General features: G+C 49.0%; 1 protein-coding gene across 13 annotated transcripts in view; it reads left to right on the top strand.

The window, feature by feature from the left end:
* BCAR3 (BCAR3 adaptor protein, NSP family member) overlaps window positions 1-19,174 on the top strand; it is a 259,712-nt gene that overhangs the window by 230,113 nt on the left and 10,425 nt on the right. For 10 of the 13 annotated variants that reach the window (XM_086391286.1, XM_086391285.1, XM_086391284.1 and 7 more), the window contains 4 exons: window positions 2,967-3,412; window positions 7,685-7,788; window positions 9,161-9,813; window positions 14,776-14,891. In XM_086391286.1, the coding sequence (XP_086247412.1) occupies window positions 2,967-3,412; window positions 7,685-7,788; window positions 9,161-9,813; window positions 14,776-14,891 (1,319 nt within the window). The other 3 variants (XM_086391293.1, XM_086391294.1, XM_086391295.1) reach the window with 3 other exon arrangements.

The raw sequence follows: 19,174 nt of genomic DNA, 5'->3' as shown, positions 1-19,174 counted from the left end.
GTACCCGCCCGCACACAGGGTCATGTGCCCAGGGCCATTAGGAGCAAGCTCCAGTTCAGCCCAAATGAAATAATATGAAGTGGCTTGCGGTGACTTAACGTAGGCCCATTTCTAAGGAGATCTTGGGAAGAGCTAAGGTCAGGAATTCAAAGTCCATTTGCCTGTGGCCAGTGAGGGGATGAAGGAAAAGCAGGTGTTCTGTGGTCTGTAAACACGGGCCCAGCGGGAGGCAGCCATGCAGGGTGGCACCTCGGGGAGTATGAGGGCGGGCTGTGGTTCAGCTAATTGAACTCTTGGCCAGCTGCCTGCAGCCTCATACCCTGTGGAGCCTGCTTCCTTCTTAAGGCCGTGGTTTAATTTCAGGTGAAAAGAGGGTATCATCAGGGCAGGTAACCCAGAGAAATAGGCCGCCTGTGCCCTAGTGGGGCCGGCAATTATTCATTCTCTACCCTTGCCCTATCCAGCCCCTGGCCCAGAAATAGGGAAGAGGAATTATACCAGCGACCACAGACATGGCCAGACAGACTCATGGCCAGAATATACTTTGTGTGATTGTCCTTTGGGTCATAGCCATGAATAATGTTTTTGTATTTAATAGTATAGAAATTGAAAAATAAGTGCAGAATTGAGGTATAGAATTTTCCTTGAGTTTTTATTGTAACATGATCCAACCAGTCAGTCACTCAGGACCACAGGACAGGAAAGGGGGGGTGGGGGAGGGACATCATATTGTGAATGGGTTTGTTTTGTTTTTAATGTAGCAGATTCTCAGCACCATCAAAGAAATAATTCTTATTTCAACTTTGTTTTTCTTCTTTGAGCTTAAAATTGATGATAGAAAATAGAATTAAAAAAGGAGCAAATTAAACTCTCACCCATAATTCTCCCTTCTGGAGATAACCACTATGAATATTTTGATATAAATCCTGCCAGACTTTTCCAAATCAAGCTTGAGCTCATTTTGCCTATAACTTAGCAGCCCACTTTCTTCCCGTAATGATGTAACCTGGGAATTTTCTCCTGCTATGAAATGTTGTTCTCAGCCAGCCCCCATTGTCTGCATCCATTGTATGTTTGCTCCGCTCTGTATTGGGCACTCTCCCAACACCCTTTAAGATAACTACTGTGTTCATCACTATCATCATTTCCTCAGGCTCAATTCCAAGAAGTGGAATTTCTGTGTGAAAACATTTTTAAGGCTAAGATGCAATTTTAAGGTAACCATGGTAACATACTATTCTGAGCTAGCTGATCAAATGTTGGCAGGTCCTGGAAAACTTGTCAAAGTTTATAAATCTGATATCTGTCATCACCATCATTCTCCTTATCATAATCATAAAATTTGTTTCCCACTTGCCATGAGGATAAATTTTCAGCTATACATCATCTAGATTGTATATCTAAAGACTGTAACGATAATAATGATCGTTGTAGTTAACTCTGAAGGGCTTCGCTGGTGGCTCAGATGGTAAAGAAGCCACCTGCGATGCAGGAGACCTGAGTTCGATCCCTGCATTGGGAAGATCTCCTGGAGAAGGGAATGGTTACTCACCCCAGCATTCTTAACTAGAGAATCCCATGGACAGAGGAGCCTGGCAGGCTATATCGTCCATGGGATTGCAAAGAGGCAGACACGACTCTGACTAACACATACATAGTTAACACTTTACTTCTTTAAATTTTTATAGCTACTCTGTAGGAGATATTATCCTGGTTTACAGATGATGTAATGGAGTGTAACTTGTACACGTAACTTGTCTCACAGAAGAGCCAGAATGCAAACCCAGGCAGACTAGCTATGGGAACAACCATTCTATGACACAGTTTAAATTCTCCTTTTGTTACCAACTTCAGTATCCTTATAGCTAATGATTTTTTTAAACATCTACTATGTTCAGTCACTGTGCTAGTGCTTTGTGTATATTATGTGGCAGTGGTTTAGTTGCTAAGTCGTATCCAACTCTTTGCGAAGCCATGGACTGTAGCCTGCCAGGCTTCTCTGTCTGTGGGGATTCTCCAGGCAAGAATACTGGAGTGGGTAGCCATGCTCTCCTCAAGGGGATCTTCCCAACCCAGGGATCAAACCTAGGTCTCCTGAATTGCAGGCAGATTCTTTACCAACTGAGCCACCAGGGATGCCTCGTATATTATGTATGCAAATATATAACCTTCCCAATAACTCTGTGGGATGAGAGACTGGCCACTTTGTTCCAGGCCCACAGAATAATCGTTGTGCCCAGAGCCACCCTCAGAGGTCTAGTTCTACTGTCCCTGGCTTCCACCTGCATGCAGACCCTCCTCCTCCCCACCCACCAGGCCTGGAGAGGGGTTCCTTTGGAGAGGGCTCTGAGGATGACCCATAGATGACAACCAACATCCTCCTCCAGGTGTTGCAGGGAGAGAAAGAATCAGACCCACCAGACACAAATTTAGTTTTATCACTTCACATCCTTCAGGTCTGCATAGATGTCATCTTCTCCTGATACCCTCCTAACCACCATATTTAAAAGGTCAGCCCCCATCCCAATTTCCTTTTTCCTTAACTTTACAACATCTGACATGGCATACCTGTTCCTTTTTTGTCCTACTAGAATAGAAGCTCTCCAGTGAAAACAGAAGCTCTGAGCCAGTGGAGGCTCAGCTTCATTCACTATATAAATGCAGTGCCTACAGCAGTACTTGGCACACAGTGTTGCTGTTCAGTCATGTCCGACCCTGCAACCCCATAGACTGCAGCACGCCAAGCTTACCTGTCCTTCACCATCTCCCCGAGCTTGTTCAAACTCATGTCCATTGAGTCAGTGATGCCACACAGTAGGTGATCAACAAATGGTTCATAAGTGAATGAATCTTCTCAGAATTTGACAAAATAAAGAGCCGACCGAGGAAGAGGAGACGTTATAGTCTTGTCCGTAGTGCAGCTAAGCTTGCCTTGCCTGTTCCTCACTCGCCGTTCTGTCCCAAAGGTGTCAGAAAACCTCATGCAGCGAGATGGTGACTTCCTGGTTCGTGATTCTCTGTCCAGCCCGGGAGACTTCGTCCTGACCTGCCAGTGGAAGAACCTCCCTCAGCACTTCAAGATCCGCCGGACGGTGGTGCGGCTCAGCGAGGCCTACAGCCGCGTGCAGTACCAGTTTGAGATGGAGAGCTTCGACTCCATCCCTGGCCTGGTACGCTGCTATGTGGGCAACCGGCGGCCCATCTCGCAGCAGAGCGGAGCCATCATCTTCCAGCCCGTCAACAGGACGGTGCCCCTGCGTTGCCTGGAGGAGCGCTACGGAGCCTCCTCCCCAGACCGGGCCCACGAGGGCAGCCTCACTGAGGGGAGGCCGGACGCGGCCAAGAGGCTGAGCCTCACTGTGGGCGGAACCCAGGCCCGAGAGCAGGGCTTGCCCAGGGGCAACCTCCTCAGGTGAGTCAGGGCCTCCTCGGGTGGTGTTGGGACCATGGGGGCACTCACCTGGCCAGGGCCCAGCTCTGCTCAGCAGGCGAGCTTCCATAGGAGCAGAGGAACAATGAAAGATGTTAGTGGAACTCCAAGTGGCGCTGGAATCGCTGACACAAGGCATTGCACAGTTCCCAGTTGTGCTGTCGCTTCAGTCGTGTCCAGCTCTTTATGACCCCATGGACTGGCCCTTCAGGTTGCTCTGTCCACGGGATTCTCCAGGCAAGAATACTGGAGTGGGTTGCCATGCCCTCCTCCAGGGGATCTTTCCAATCCAGGATCGAGCCTGCGTGTCTTAGGTCTCCTGAGGCAGGTGGGTTCTTTATTACTAGTGCTACTTGGGAAGCTCAGTTGCCAGTTGAGTTGGTGCCAAAAAAAAAAAAAAAAAATGGTGCTGTTGCTGAGGAAGGGGAAGGCTGACCAGGAGAGACCTTGTGAAGGAGGTACGGATTCCGGCTGGTCTGAAAGCTAGGGGACATTTGGATAGATGCTGCAGAGGGGAGGGTGTCCCCCTGGAGGGAGGGGGCTCAGACAGAGCCTGAGTTGCAGAGTTAGAAAAGGGCAAGCGTGGCTCAGAGTGTGGAAACTGGAGGAACTGGAACAAAGGGTGTGTCCACGCAGGGGGCTGACAGAGGGAGGTTTAGGGAGCTGACCCCACCAGATCAGGGAGGCTTTCGTGCCAGACTTTGAGGTGCCTCAAAGACTTAACATGGGGAATGGAGTGTCCTAAGAACAAGACGGAATGGTGATGTGCAAGAAGGGTGAGAGGGGAGAGGAGCAGGAAGGCAGCTAGTGAGCTATGAAGGATCAGGCTATGCAGATGGAGTAGCGAGGAAAGTCAGGAGGCTCAGAACCAGGCTTCCTGACACCTCTGCTTGTGGGGAGGTGGAGACGGGCAAGTCAGATACCAAAGGAGGGACCAGAGTGGGTAGACTTTGGAGGAAAACCAGTTGCTCCATCTGAGGTGCGACTTTGGGCTTGCAAAGGGCCAGTGTCCAGCAACAGCTCTCGAGTTAGGGAGCGAAGTTAGTCCTGAAAGCTTAGATGAGGACTTGGTCCACACAGAAAGGGTGATTGACTAGGTCAGAAGAGATGAGATTCTTAAGACAGAAGATTTTGAGAGCCTGGGGGCTGCAGGCTGACCCTTGGGGGATCTTGGAGAGAAGAGTTCAGAGAACTGAGTGCTGGGCTAGCCCCACCGTCAATTACAAGTGATGTGCCCTAGGTTAATACTGGACTTGTCTCTCAGGCAGTGAGGAGTCCTTGAGCGTGTTATCTAGCTGCCAAGAAAGAAAAGTTGGCAAGACGCTGTGCATTATATTTATTTTAGACTATGGAAATGATGTTAGAAAAAAAGCAAATTCAAATGATTTTCTTATTCGAGTTCAAAATGGGTCAAAAGCAGAGACAACTTGCAACATCAACAATGTATTTGGCCCAGGAACTTTGAATGACTGTACAATGCAGTGGTGGTTCAAGAAGTTTTGCAAAGGAGATGAGAGCCTTGAAGATGAGGAGCATAGTGGCCGGCCATTCAAAGTTGACGACAATCATCTGAGAGCATCTTTGAAGCTCCTCTTACAACTACATGGGAAGTTGCCAAATAACTCATGCTATGGTGGTTCCGCACTTGAAACAAACTGGAAAGATGAAAAAACTTGATAAGTGGATACCTCATGAACTGACCACAAATTTAAAAAACTGTCATTTTGAAGTGTCATCTTCTCTTACTCTATGCAACCACCATGAACCATTTCTCAATCTGATTGTGACGCACGACAAAAAGTGGATTATATACAACAGCTGACAACAACCAGCTCAGCGGTTGGACCGAATAGAAACTCCAAAGCATTTCCCAAAGCCAGACTTGCACCAAAAAACGGTCATGGTCACTGTTTGGTGGTCTGCTGCCAGTCTGTTCCGTAACAACTTTCTGAATCCCAGTGAAACCATTACATCTGAGAAGGAAGCTCAGCAAATCAATGAGATGAACCAAAAACTGCAACAGCTGCAGCCGGCATTGGTCATCAAAAGTGAAAGTGAAGTCACTCACTCGTGTCTGACTCTTTGCGACCCCGTGGACTGTAGCCCGCCAGGCTCCTCCATCCATGGGATTCTCCAGGCAAGAACACTGGAGTGGGTTTCCATTTCCTTCTCCAAGGGATCTTCCTAACCCAAGGATTGAACCTGGGTCTCCCGCATTGCAGGCAGACGCTTTAACCACCAGGGAAGCCGCATTGGTCATCAGAAAGGGCCCAATTTTTCTCCACACCACCTGACCATATGTCACACAACCAACACTTCAAAAGTTGAACAAATTGGGCTGCAGAGTTTTGTCTCATCCACCATATTCACCTGACCTCTCACCAACCGACTACTGCTTCTTCAATCATCTCAACAACTTTTCGCAGGGAAAATGCTTCCACATCCAGCAGGAGGCAGAAAATGCTTTCCAAAAGAGTTCATTGAATCTCAAAGCATGGATTTTTATGCTACAGGAATAAACAAACTTATTTCTCCTTGGCAAAGAAACATGTTGATTGTAATGGTTCGTATTTTGATTAATAAAGATGTGTTTGAGCCTAGTTATAAGATTTAAAATTCATAGTCCAAAGTTGCAATTACTTTTGTACCAGCCTAATATTAAAACACTATCTTCTGTTCTTTTGGGAGTTAGGGGTTGGTTGATCAACTAATGAGTAGGGAGTTAATGTGAACAGAGCCAGAGTGACCCGCAGAACCCCTGCTAGGAACAGTGCTGGGAAGGAAGGCCCCTTGGTCTACCCTCAACAACCTGAATTTAAAATACAAAAAAAAATTTTTAAGATAAAAATGAAAGAAAAGCTTAGAAAGTCTCCTTGTTGATAACACAAAGCTAACAGAGCCACTCTTGGGGATTGCCCTTTGAAAGCAGAGCTTGCTAAGCCTTATCACACTTGGCATAGGCTGCAGGTCCAGAAAGACCTAGATGTGGGGGTGGGGTGGACTCAACACGGAAGAGGCTGGAAGCCCTGCCCCTCCGCCCGCCAGTGGCTCCCCACATTCCCTGACGTCAGGCCAGATGGTTGCCCCCACCCCCCCAAAAAGGTGTGCGCTTGGCCAGGTTACATTCCAGGCCAGTGTATGACCACGGAGTCTGACTGCTGGTGGGGATCACTGCTTAAATATCGCTTCACTGAAGCCACTGTCTTTTGGAATTTGCCCTCTGCCCAGCCTTATCTCTGAGGGGTTGCTGGAGTTTGGGGGCTGTTTCGTTTTGTTTTGTTTTTTGTTTTTTTTTTTCCCCTCTGGTTGTCTGCAAAGGTAGGAAAGAACTTTCACAATTTCTGTAACATAAGTTTGGGGGTTGGGGGTGGTGACTAATAAAGTTCATTACCACTCAACTGGTGAAGTGCTTTCTGTTTTAGCTAACGGGAGATTCTGTTCTTTGGTGCTAATTAGAGTAATTCCTGATCTGAACGGGCAGAGTTAGAGCCATGCTGGCGAACTGTGTCACTAGGGTCTGCTGGGCCTGCTTGCCCTGTGCTGCTGTGCTCTGTGCTTCCCAATCAGAGAAACTGCCAGTCTGAACTGGCAAGGGGCAGAGCCATGCTGGTGAATCGTGTTGTTAGGGTCTACTTTCCCTGTGATGCTGTGTCCTGTGCCTCCCAGCTTGCTTGATGACCCCACGGCCCTTTCCCTGACTCAGCCCAAGGAGGCTGGCCAGGGGATCCCCCAGTGGGGTCCTTCTGAATGGGTATGACAGCCTCCCTGGGCAATCCTGCAGGTTATTTGGGGGACACTGAACTTTCCACTGGAAACTGCCCCACAGCCTCCTTCCTAACTGTGACACTGAAAGGCTTGGTGGAAAACGCGTGTTAGTTATACAAGTCATTCCTCCTGGGTCTGTAAGTAATTTTAGGCGCTGTTGAAAGTACACATTCCAGCTTATCAGATTTTCCTGAGAGTATCTTGAAGCCTTTACCCTGCTCTGCTTAACAGGATGGAAAGACTCAGAAGCAGCAGCCGGGGATCTAACTGGATGGGTCCTGGGGACACGGCAAGGAGTCCATGGCACAGTCATGTACTAATCACCCCCATCAGTGATTTCCTCCTCCAGCCAACATTCCTTTACTCTTAGGCTATATGGGAGTGCTCTCATTCTGAGCAGTCTTTTTCTTTTTTTAAACTTTCCATGATGTTGCCTAAAGGTTTTACGATTTAATGACATGTTTCTGCCCTATTTGTCTTTTGCTTCAGAAATAAAGAGAAGAGTGGGAGCCAGCCAGCCTGCCTGGATCACATGCAGGACAGAAGAGCCTTGTCCCTCAAAGCCCACCAGTCAGAAAGTTACCTGCCAATTGGTAAGTCTTTGGGAATTTGGGGGGAGGAGGGTGATGGTGTTCCCCTGATTTTCTGCAGGCTGTCTCCCCTGCTCCTTCTGGTCACCTAATTTGGGAAAGACATAAGACTCCACATCTGGAGGCTGAGGGGTTCATAGAACTGTATCCAGATGCAAATCACTGAGCTGGATGCTGTGTGTGTGTGTGTGTGTGTGTGTGTGTTACTCAGTTGTGTCCGACTCTTTGCAACTCCATGTACTCTGTGTGTGTGTGTGTGTTAGTCACTCAGTCGTGTCCAATTCTTTGTGAGCCCATGGACCAGATTCCTCTGTCCATGGAATTCTCCAGGCAAGAATACCGGAGTGGGTTGCCATCTCCTTCTCCAGGGTATCTTCCCAGCCCAGGGATCAAACCCAGGTCTCCAGCATTACAGGCAGATTCTTTACCATCTGAGCCACAGGAGAGCCTGGATGCTTAATGTGTGCTAGCTTTTAAGCCTCATAAGAAGCCTTAAAGATGAGCATGGTTATCCTCTTTTTGGTGAGGAGACTGAGGCATGGATATAATTGACCTGTAGATGCATCTGTCTAGTAAGTGGTGAAGCCAGCCTTTGAACCTAGGTTTCCTGACTCTGAGCCCAACTGCAAACTGGTGGTCATCATGACAAACGTGCCTTCCCCTTAGTCTCCTCCCTGGGGAGAGGGTGAATGGGTCAGTCCAGGGGTTCCTGGTAGAAACCCCGCCTCCTCTCCATTCTGCTGTCACAGCTGGAAGAGTGAGATGGTGTGGGATGTGCGGGAACCAGGTAAGCAATTGTGTTAATAGGCAGTGGGATTGTTTTTCATTATTTTTGTAATGGACCTTCCTTGGGGAACCACAGGATGATTTTTCCTGTCACCCCTTCATAAACTGTTTGAAAGTGGGTTTTCTCAGCATCTTTTTCTCCCTTCCGCATGTGTCTCTGTCTCTTCTTAAAGCTGGCAGGATCCACTCTGGCTTTGAAAGTGACTCAGACCCCTCCCCCTTTTATACTATGTGACTAAAGACATGTTTCTTAGGGTAAGGTTAGATTACTCACCACCCTCCAAGCTCGATGTATTTCCCTGTTTTGACTGTATAACCTTCTGTGACCATAAAATGGCATTGCTGCCCAGCTGTGGGTAGTCACCAGGATTTAGAATTCCCCAAGAAGTGGCGTGGGGCCACCTATGCCCTTGAGATGCTCTTGACTGCTCTAGACCAGACCTGCAGTGGTCATACTGGCTGGTCTTTTGTGGGTAAAAATCAAAGCCCTAGAGTATGAATTGAGGGCCAGAAGCTGTCACTCTAATTTTGTCTGTTTTGTGTTTTCCTCACAGCTGAGCTTTTTCTGACCCTCTGTTATCCTCCACAGGTGGTAAGCTGACTCCTCAGTCCCCAAGTGTGGGCACAAGCCCCTGCCCAAACTCACCAGTGTTCAGGACGGGCAGCGAGCCCACTCTGAGTCCAGCTGTGGTGCGGAGGGTCTCCTCAGACGCTAGGCCAGGGGAGGCGCTGAGGGGCTCAGACAGCCAGCTATGCCCCAAGCCACCCCCCAAGCCCTGCAAGGCACCCCTGCTCAAAGCTCCCCCGTCTCCATCTTTCTGGCTCAACTCTGAAGCCAACTACTGCGAACTGAACCCAGCCTTGGCGGCCAGCTATGATGGGGCATCTAGGCTGCCCTTCTGTGCCCAGGACAGCTACGTGGAGTTGCTGACAGCCAAGCAGAATGGGGGGCTGGGCACCCGGAACTCTGACACCAGCTACTTGATCCTTGATGATGATGATAGGACAAGGCCTTGGAAGCCGCCGCCAGCCCCAGGAGACACAGTGGGGGAGGACCAGGACACATTTGTGATGCCCCTCCTAGAGACCACCTCTTCGTTCAAGCCCAATGACTTTGAGTCGAAGCTGCTTCCTCCTGAGAACAAGCCCCTGGAAACTTCGATGCTGAAACGTGCAAAAGAACTGTTCACCAACAGTGACCCCAAGGTCATTGCCCAGCACTTGCTCAGCGTGGACTGCAAGGTAGGTGCCGGAGGAATTTCCAGATGCTTGAAAGGGGGTTCTGTCTGGGCCTCATTCTGCCTTACCTTGTGGCTTGTTTGCTCATAGGACAATGGAGATGATGACCTGGGTGTGGGATTTATTGAAGGGGTGGGAACCCAGGCTGTGACAACCCTTGCCCAGGCAGGAAGCTTGTGAAATTCACCTGGGACAGAAGGATACAGGGCCACCCAGGACCCTGCTCTCCTCCCCCAACCCCTGCCGTGCCCTTCTCCCAGCTCGTGTGGATTTTCAATTCTCCCCCTGCCTGAACTCCATCAGAACTGGTGAAGTCAAGTCCAAAGAAGAGTACATTGTAGATGAAAATGGAGTTTCTGGAGTAGCAGAGCCTTCGTGGTTTTTATTTCATTATATGCCACATATGTACATTATATATTTATTTTTATTGTTATGAAAATGGTCTTTAGGGTAAAATGTTTTAAAGTTACTTGCTCAGTTGAGAAAAAATATAAAACAATTATAAAAGATATCATTTTAGAAAAATTACACAACACAGATTAGGAGAAAAAAAATGAAAACCACACAAAATCCAGTTTCTTGGTGATCACCGTTGTTAACATTTGTTCCGCCAATAGATGTGTAAATAATTGCACGCATATCTATTTGTTTACCACAGAAATGCCACAGGCCTATGCATACCACTTCAAACCTTTTTTGTCTTTCATGGAACAACATAGCATGACTATCTTTCCATGTGACTATATAAACCTCTGTTTACATCATCATTTTTTAAAAAATTATCATTTTTGATGCATTTCTTTTAGATATGGGTGGCTTTTGTTCATAGCTGGCCCCAAGACAACCTCATCCTTCAGAGGGTAATTTCTCGAAAGCAAGCGTTTAAGGCTGGGGTGTGCTCAGCCCACCCCTCAATATAAGGAGACAGATCCCTTCATTTGAGCAACAGATGAGGCCTTAGATTTAAAGCCCTTTTTCATTTGTAGCTCAGTGAAGTCAATTAGCTTCAAAGGTCAGGGCTTATTGAGGAACTGGTTTTCCTAAATAAATTTCCTGGGTCATGAATCATGGCAGGAAATCTAATCTCCAAGCATTCCCCAGGGAGTTCCTCGGTTGATGGAGGCTCACAGGGCGCATGGGACCTCCCAAAGCTGTCTTGAGGAATATTAAGCAGGCGCTGGCTGTTTCGGGGCAAACAGCCGAGGGGCTGCCAGGAATGGGGCTGTGTTGGAGGAACAAGGACTGTCTGTGTGGTTCACTGGGTGTCCTTGGGCAGGGCCCCAAGTGGTCAGATAATTTTCCTTGTTAAGACCTTACCTCATTCAGAGGGAGCTAAACCTGTTTGGACAGGAAGAGGATTTAGTCTCCTGTTCTAGTTGGTATGAATAGGCCCTGGGTCTGAGACAGCAGAACCACACCAGCAGGCCAGGAGCCTGGTGTGAACCATGCTCTCGGTGGAGGAAGCTCCTTGTGGGAACATGGCTCTGGGTTTACAGAACAGCCTAATTTCTGGGAGGAAATGAATGCTTCCCCGCTGTGTTCTCAGGCAGGACTTGGTAGTAGTCTAGGAGGAGGTGAGAGGCCCGACTGCTCTTCACAGGAGTCTGGAACCTTCCCACTGCCTTGGCAGTCTGTTCTCAGCTGAAGGAATGTGTAGCCTCCTCTTTGTTCTGTTTCTCTGTCTGCATTCTGTCCTCCTGGTGGGGGTCCCACTCCCCCCGTATGCCTTTAGGCCCCCCTGGAAGAGGCGCTGGGTGGAGCCCCCAGGCAGCGAGGCAGAGACCTGAGCGGGAGCCCCCTGACGATGAGCCCACCCCGAGTCCCCAGGGCGGGGCTGTTTCGTCTTCCTTCCGCCCTCATTTCCTTATCCTCTTCCTGAACTACTGACTGCGGGGCTTTGCCAACAGAACAGGAGCAGCAAGCGTCTCTAAGAAGTAAAACAAAGGCTGTTGTCACCTAACTGACTCTAACTGCAACCAGACCAGCCCACCCGGAAGCCTAGAGCTGGCCTGGGCAGCATCCAGGGCCCAAATGCTGGTTCCCACCTGTGCCCAGAGCCCAGCCTGTGGGGGCTGTGGGTGGTCCTGAATGCCTGGAGGCAGCAGGGCAAGCCCCTTCGCAGGCTGGGGCTGGGTGGGCGTCCGCTGAGCCGCTCCCACCCTGTGAATGGGTAACGCTCTGCTTTACCCATTTGTCTCTGCAGAAGCTAGAAGGAGACGGGCCCAGTGGCCAAGGGCCTGGCCTCTGGGGGTGAGCTACCTGAGTCTAACCTCCCCCCCCACCCACCGCCCGCCGCCTCTCAGAGTTTCTAAAGGGAGAAGAGCACCACAACCCAGGTGCTTGTGAAGACTAAAGCCCTCATACAGTGCCTGCCCCAGACAGGCTGAGTGACGGTTCCCTAGTGTTATGTATTGAGCCTTGATTGAACACCAACTGTGGGCCAGGTCAGGTCAGGCCAGGTCATGGTGGGAGAGGCAGGAGCGACAGTGACATAGAATTCGGACCACGGTCCAGGTGGGAAATGCTCTGCAGGGCCTCCAAGGTAGGGTCTCAAACATAGTGGAGGGAGGGGTCAGGGTGGGGATTTCTGAGACAAGCTTTGAGGGCTGAATAGGAGTTGGTGATGCAGAACACAAAAGCATCTTCCAGGTGGCAGGCAGCGCACACTTGCAGAGACTGAGAGGCCAGGAACCATGGGAGATTTTATGTTTATGAAGGATTCACTCTGGATGGGTAGTGAGGGAAATGGGGTCTGTAGGGGGAGGGCCTGGCAAATCTGTCTGTCTTTGTTTTTAAATCTCTACTTCTGGGCTCCTTCCAGGTTGCTTCCTTCAGGGCACTCTGCAGTTCAGTGAGGGAGACAGGCCCGTAAGTGCAGAGTGCCCATCAGAGTCCTCTACGGAGGGCAACTGAGACAGCGACCTCATTTCTCGGTAGATGGTTCCTGGCAGCTGGGAAGAAGGCCAGCCAGGCCCCTATCGGGGCTCCACTGGGTCACCACAGCCATTCCCCAGGCAGTCGGATGAAGAGCGGACAAAACTAAGAGACCCTGCAGAGCCAGGATGGCTAAGATCAGGAGAGCAGAAGGCAGCCGGGTCTCATGAGGACGGGTGTCATTCTGCCCGGCCGGGTCCAGCTCACAGTGAATCCTCTAGAAGTGCTCATCCTTCCTCTCCCTCTCTGAGCATCATGGCCCCAGGCTTTCCCAGGAGCCCTAATCCAGGCTGCTCTGTGACCTCAGGACCCCTTGTCCCAGAGCTCAGCCTTGGGGCAACCAGGTGTTGGCTTTTCCTGATAATACGTCAGGAAAGTGACCAGGGGACTGCATGTTTACACTGAAGGAAAACAGGCAAGAGGGGAATACAGCTTCCAGAATAAAAGCGAATCAATGACAAGCCTGTGACTATTACACAGAGTGTCTGTGGACTGAATGTGTTAGGTTTGGAGCCTCTGACAGGGCAGATGTCTAAACAAGCAAAGAGTGTGTGACTGCAGGTGACCAGGGTGTCCATCTGGGCTGCCTTGCCATGGTCAAGGCGTAAATCTCTTTCCAGAGATCGGGCCAGAATTCTTCCCCCTTTCACATGGCCAGTGATTCATAACTTGGCTTTGTAAATAGCTCGGGTTTTAGGGTCATTTGATCCTTGGCAAAGTCCTTGAGGAAGGTAAACTCAGCAGTTGTTTTAGAGAAGGGGAAACTGAGGCCGAGAGCAGATGAATCCTGCATCTTATTCTGGAGTCTGCACTGGACAGCTCATCCCCAGGACTGATGGTGGTGCCTTTGCTCAACTACAGAAGTTAAAGGTCAAGGTTAATATCAACTAAACTGCCAGATGTTTTTGGTGGACTGTTATGAAGACACCTGGACTGTTCATATGCTCAGGATAATTATCGTGGAGGACAACTCCACAGGAACAAGGAAAGGAATTGTCCTGTGTCTGCCACATGTCCAGGGATGGTTTGACCCATTATATCTGCTAGTTGGACCTCCCCTGGTGTTTTAGCAGTCAAGAATCTGCCTGCAATGCAGAAGCCACAGGAGATGTGGGTTCAATGGGAAAATCCCCTGGAGGAGGGCATGGCAACCCACTCCAGGATTCTTTCCTGGAGAATCCCATGGACAGCCTGGCAGGCTCCAGTCCATAGGGTTGCAGTCGGACACAACTGAAGCGACTTAGCACACACACACATCTGCTCATTGCACTGTTAGTATCAACATATCAGTGCTCTGTGAGTGTCACCAGCCCCGTTTTAGAGATGCCCTGACTCAGCTGTAGCATTTGGAAGTAATGTAATAACTATAAGTGGTTAACTAATACCTGATTCCAATAAGCTGTGATCACACACTGGAACTGAGATGGGGAGTGTTGACTGGGACAAACAAACCAGATTTTCTTTAAGGAAGACCTCTCAGGGGGAGAAGTGGGTGTGTTTGAGACCTCAGGTTTCACATAGCCGTACATGTTTCTAATAGTTTCCAGATGTACAGTGCGTTTCCTGAGCCCAGGAGAGGCGTAATTACGGGTAATAGGAGCCAGCCCTGCCGTTAAGCGAGAACATAAACGGCAGAGCCTGCAGCAGAGTGGCACTTGGACGCAGCTCCACTTTTCCACTGCCGGGGATCGGTCTGCTCCGTGGGCACATAGCCCTGCTGTTGGCGGCAAATCTAGCAGCAGGATCCAGCCATGTTAGACACAAGCTCGAAGAACCACACTGTTCTCTGGCTGGGCAGAAACACCAAATCTGCAGACCAATCTAGGTATTTTCCTGCCAGGTTTTACATTCCAGTATATGTATCAAAAGCCTCCAAATAGTGTATTAAGACTGTATTTTCAGATGCTGCTGCTCAGAAAGAAGTGCCACAAGTCAAGTGCATCCACAGTGTCCCAGTTTAGTGTATTTCTTTCCATGTTCGCAGCAAGCCCACTTCCTGGTCCAGTTCATTTCAACCTGTGTTCTTGACAGGTCGCGAGGATACTTGAAGTCTCGGAAGAGATGAGGAAGAACATGGGCGTGAACTCAGGGCTGGAGCTCATCACCTTGCCTTATGGTCACCAACTGCGCCTGGACATCATTGAAAGGTGAGTAGTGCTGCTCTGTACTACGGTCCTTTCAACTCCACAGGCTGTCAGAGCTACAGTTTTCAGAGCTGGGAGACGCCAGGTACCCTCTGGCCCAGGGCCACCTCACTCGAGGAAGTGTGGCCCCTGAAGGCCTTTCCCAGAAGCCGTGACCAGAGAATTCCTGGAGAAGCTCAGGTGGCAAAGAGGAAGTCAGGGAACAGATAGCACGTTCGCAACTCTGCTCCATGGGCAGATGGAGAAGCCGGCAGAGGCTCAGCCCTAGAGCACAGGTCACCACCACCCCTGCTGGCCTGGGGTGGGGGCAGTGCTGCGGCAGATGGAGCGGGGGTGCCATGCCACTTCCCTCCAGCCTGAGCTGCAGCCCCTCTGTCTGCTTTAGGAATCAAGTGGGGGTTTGTGGGGGAAGTTGGGAAGAACAGGGTCTGAACGGTGTTTTCTTTGAAGTGTGGACAAATGGGGGATCAGAGGGCAAGAGATGAGGTGCTCAGGCCCCCGACCTCTAAAGCATCACTGCCCTCTTCTCGTGGAAAGCCAGGGCCCTGGCTGGCCATTAAAACCCACTCACATCAGATATTTAGAAACTAGAAAGGTGGAAGTAGCAAGGCACGTTTTTAAGCAGCACTAGACTAGAATCTCACGTTACCATAGAAGTTGGCCTTTTTGATACACATGAAAAGATAGTTGTTTTGGGTAAGACTGCTTTGTTATCTGAAGTTTTCTGTTTTCCCAACCAGCTTCCTGGTTGCCACAGCACTCGTGTGGTCTTTAGTGGGCAGCCAGGGCCCTGGCTTCTCCTGAGGAGAGGCGAGTGATGCTTCAGAAGCCGGAGCCCTAGCACCATCATCCCCTGCCCATGGTTTTCTGTGATGTTCTGGGTCACAGCGCTGTCCAGTACAACACTGATGGCAGAAATCTCCTGACAGCATCCACTGGCCGCTGGTGACCCCTGAGCACCTGAAATGTGGCAACTGAAGGATGAAATTTATTTTTACTCTTCAGCATTTTAAGTATAAATATAGCCACATGTGGTCTGTGGACAGTGCAGTCCTAGACTACCACTAGCCCCTAGAAAGTAAACACTATATTTCAAATGGCCTGGGAGAGTTGGTAGCAGCTGCTTTCAAGGTTACCCAACTATGAAGCAAATAAAATGGCTCCAGTGCCTCTGTTGCTGTGGTTTCACCGCCACAGGTGCCTCCCGTAGGAAACACCCAGCACCGAATGGAAGACTGCTGGGAGGCAGGAGGGCAGGACGCGAGCCTGCTGCCTTTGTTCAGGCATGCCTGTCAGCTTATTGTTCAGTGTCTTTGGGCAATGGTAGGTCTGACTTCTGAATTCCCCTACTTTCCCTGCTCACTCTTCTAGATGCCAGCCCTGCTCTCCAAGGCATCCTCTCCCTCCCCATGCCCCAGGGCCTGGCTTCTCATTTCCACTCGCCTGCCCTCCCTCCTGGTCTGGGCCCGTGGTCATTATTTCAGCAGAGACCAACTGTGCTGCCGTGCATCCCTGTTTCTCCTGTGATACTTTTCAGACTGAAAGCTCCCCAGCTGCAGGCCTTGTTTATTTATTTATGGCGGAGCTGGGTCTTCGATGCCGTGCAGGCTTTGTCTAGTTGTGGCGAGCGGAGGCTGTTCTTCATTGCAGTGTGCGGGCTTCTCAATGCAGTGGCTTCTCTTGTTGCAGAGCACGGGCTCTAGAGCACAGGCTCAATAGCTGTGGCCCATGGGCTTTGTTGCTCTGGAACGTGTGGGATCCTCCCAGACCAGGGATCAAACTCATGATCCCTGCATTGGCAGGTGGATTCTTTACCACTGAGCCACCAGGGAAGCCCTGCAGGCCTTATTTTATCAGTTTCATGAGCTGGGTTGGGCATGCTTTATGGGTGCCCAGGCTGAGGTCAGCAGGCTTGTGGCTTCTCTCTGGGCTATTTTCTGACTTCCACTCTTGTCTACATCCATTTCCTCTTCCTCCTGATTGCCGCCTGCCTGGGGTCTGGCTCCTTGCTTTGTTCGCCATCCAGAGCTGACCTGTAGGATCTACCTGCTAGGGCCTGGGGAGTGGTTCTCTCCATTACAATGTGTCTACTAAATTAAGGTTACAGCAGTCCTGCAGGATCAGGTGACAGCCTTGTGTTTGAGAGTCTAATGTAAACCACCCTCCATTTTAAACTTCAGTTCAGTCACCACCCATTCCAAGGCTAGTGAGTGGGATGTCCTTCTGAAATGTTTTGTGCCTCCTACCCACCTCAGGAGCTTCTGCTACACAATTGCCTTGCTGAGCTGTTTTTCCCAAGGCGGTGTGTGCAGGAGGTTTGAGGCAAATGTTGTTCGAATGAATGGATATAATTACCCAATTAACTGTTGATATAAAGCCAGTTCTTAAATAGAGAACCTGTCTTTTATTAAGGGCCTTAAAACATAGGAAAAAAACATTGACTAAAGAATCAATTATGGCAACATAGGAAGTTAGTTTACTATTAAACAGCTAAAATGTTCATCTCAACCTTAACACTTTGCAAATGGGTAACAAAACTCTTCAATAAGTTTAACATAATAAAAATATACTTTAAGTCTATTTTTTTTTTTCAACAAAGCTAAATCTTTATTAGGATCATTTGAGAATCTGGCTTCAGCGTGGTTTAAACATTAACACATGACATGCACATTACAGACTTGAAGAGGTATTGGTCATACCTTGTCCTGACAGTAACATTTCAGACCCCTTTTATAGTCTGAAATTTCATTTTCTCTCCTCATCTTCTTTGACCTCTCTATACAGATGCTCCCTCTGGGCTTCTGTTTCACCACAAACTCCTCATGTAACCTCTCCCTGCCTAGCCCCTCCTCAATCTCCTTTGCCTGCCGCTACCATCTTCCTTCTGCATGTTTTTTATTTTATTTTATTTTTTTTTAATAACATAAACCTTTATTACATTCTTAGTGGATGTGATAATAAAATAATAACATATTTCACATAGTACTTCAGAGTTACAGTTATTTGATTTTTTTTTTCTAATTTTATTTTATTTTTAAACTTTACATAATTGTATTAGTTTTGCCAAATATCAAAATGAATCCGCCACAGGTATACATGTGTTTAAGTCTATTTTAAAGATCCATTAATTAAGAAAGACAGGAAATTAGCAAAAGAAGATAAAGGGAAGAGATATAGGCAAAAGGGACCAACATACAGAGGGAGAAATGCGCACACAGATACCAGGGTAGTAACAACTGCTATTTGCTAGGTACTGCTGAGCCAGGCACTTTAATTATCTTTACGCACACACACAGTCTTTCTCACAACAGCCCTTGTTCCCATTTTAGAGTGGAGCAGTGGAGCCTAAGGTCACGCTTTGAGCAACCACCTTGCACACCCACATGTGCAAATGCTCAGAGACAGCAGAGCCTGTTACTGATTTAAAAATCATTGGAGAAACTGGTAGTGCTAGCCACTAGATGAATCACCCCTCTCTTTGCTTTAGAAGAGTGAGGAGGAGGCCAGCACAGGAAGCGTGGAATATCCTCCTTAGCTGTGAACTTCTAGGAAAAGGTGGCCCCAGAGTTTCAGAGGCAAGTCATATCGTAGCGACCATAGCTGTGAATTAGTGCTTCACCTTCAGCACTCGTACCAGTGCCTGGAGAGAAATTTACCCAAGGCCACTCTGGTGGCTCAGCTGGTAAAGAATCCACCTGCAATGCAGAAGACCTGAGTTTGATCCCTGGGTTGGGAAGATTCCCTGGAGAAGGGAACAGCTACCCACTCCAGTATTCTGGCCTGGAGAATTCCATGGACTGTATAGTCCATAGGTTCGCAAAGAGTCAGACATGACTGAGCAACTTTCACTTTCACTCTGGCCCAAGGTAGGGAATGCTCATTCCTGGGCCACAGAGGGAGGGAGAGGCAGGTTTACAGACTGCTGCCACCAGGGAGGAGACCTCTCTGTGACCCCATTCATATCCATCCCATTGTCTGTACAGAAAAGACCACTCTGCTTCCTCTTCTGGGTCTGCGCAGTTGACCCGTGGCATTCAGGATGAGAAAAGGGAGGATTGTTGGTAGATACAAGATTTCTTTCTATGAGGGTCTGACCTTACAGAGAAATCCTGCCAGCTCACTATTGAGTCTTTGTCCACATTCCCACTCACTTTCTGGCCCCTTGACCCAAGCCACTTTATTCTTAGCTCATCCCTTGTTCTCACATCCATGTTGTCTTCCTGGATCTAGCATATTATCTCATCTTTCTGTCCCTTCCATTCCCCAGTCCAGGGGGCTTAGGGACT

The sequence above is a fragment of the Bos grunniens genome, chromosome 3, assembly GCF_055505025.1.
Source record: "Bos grunniens cultivar Pamir isolate PY7600 chromosome 3, Bosgru_T2T1.0, whole genome shotgun sequence".
NCBI classification, from domain to species: domain Eukaryota; kingdom Metazoa; phylum Chordata; class Mammalia; order Artiodactyla; family Bovidae; genus Bos; species Bos grunniens.
Note: the sequence above shows the minus strand (reverse complement) of the source record. Positions and strands in the feature narration are given on the sequence as shown.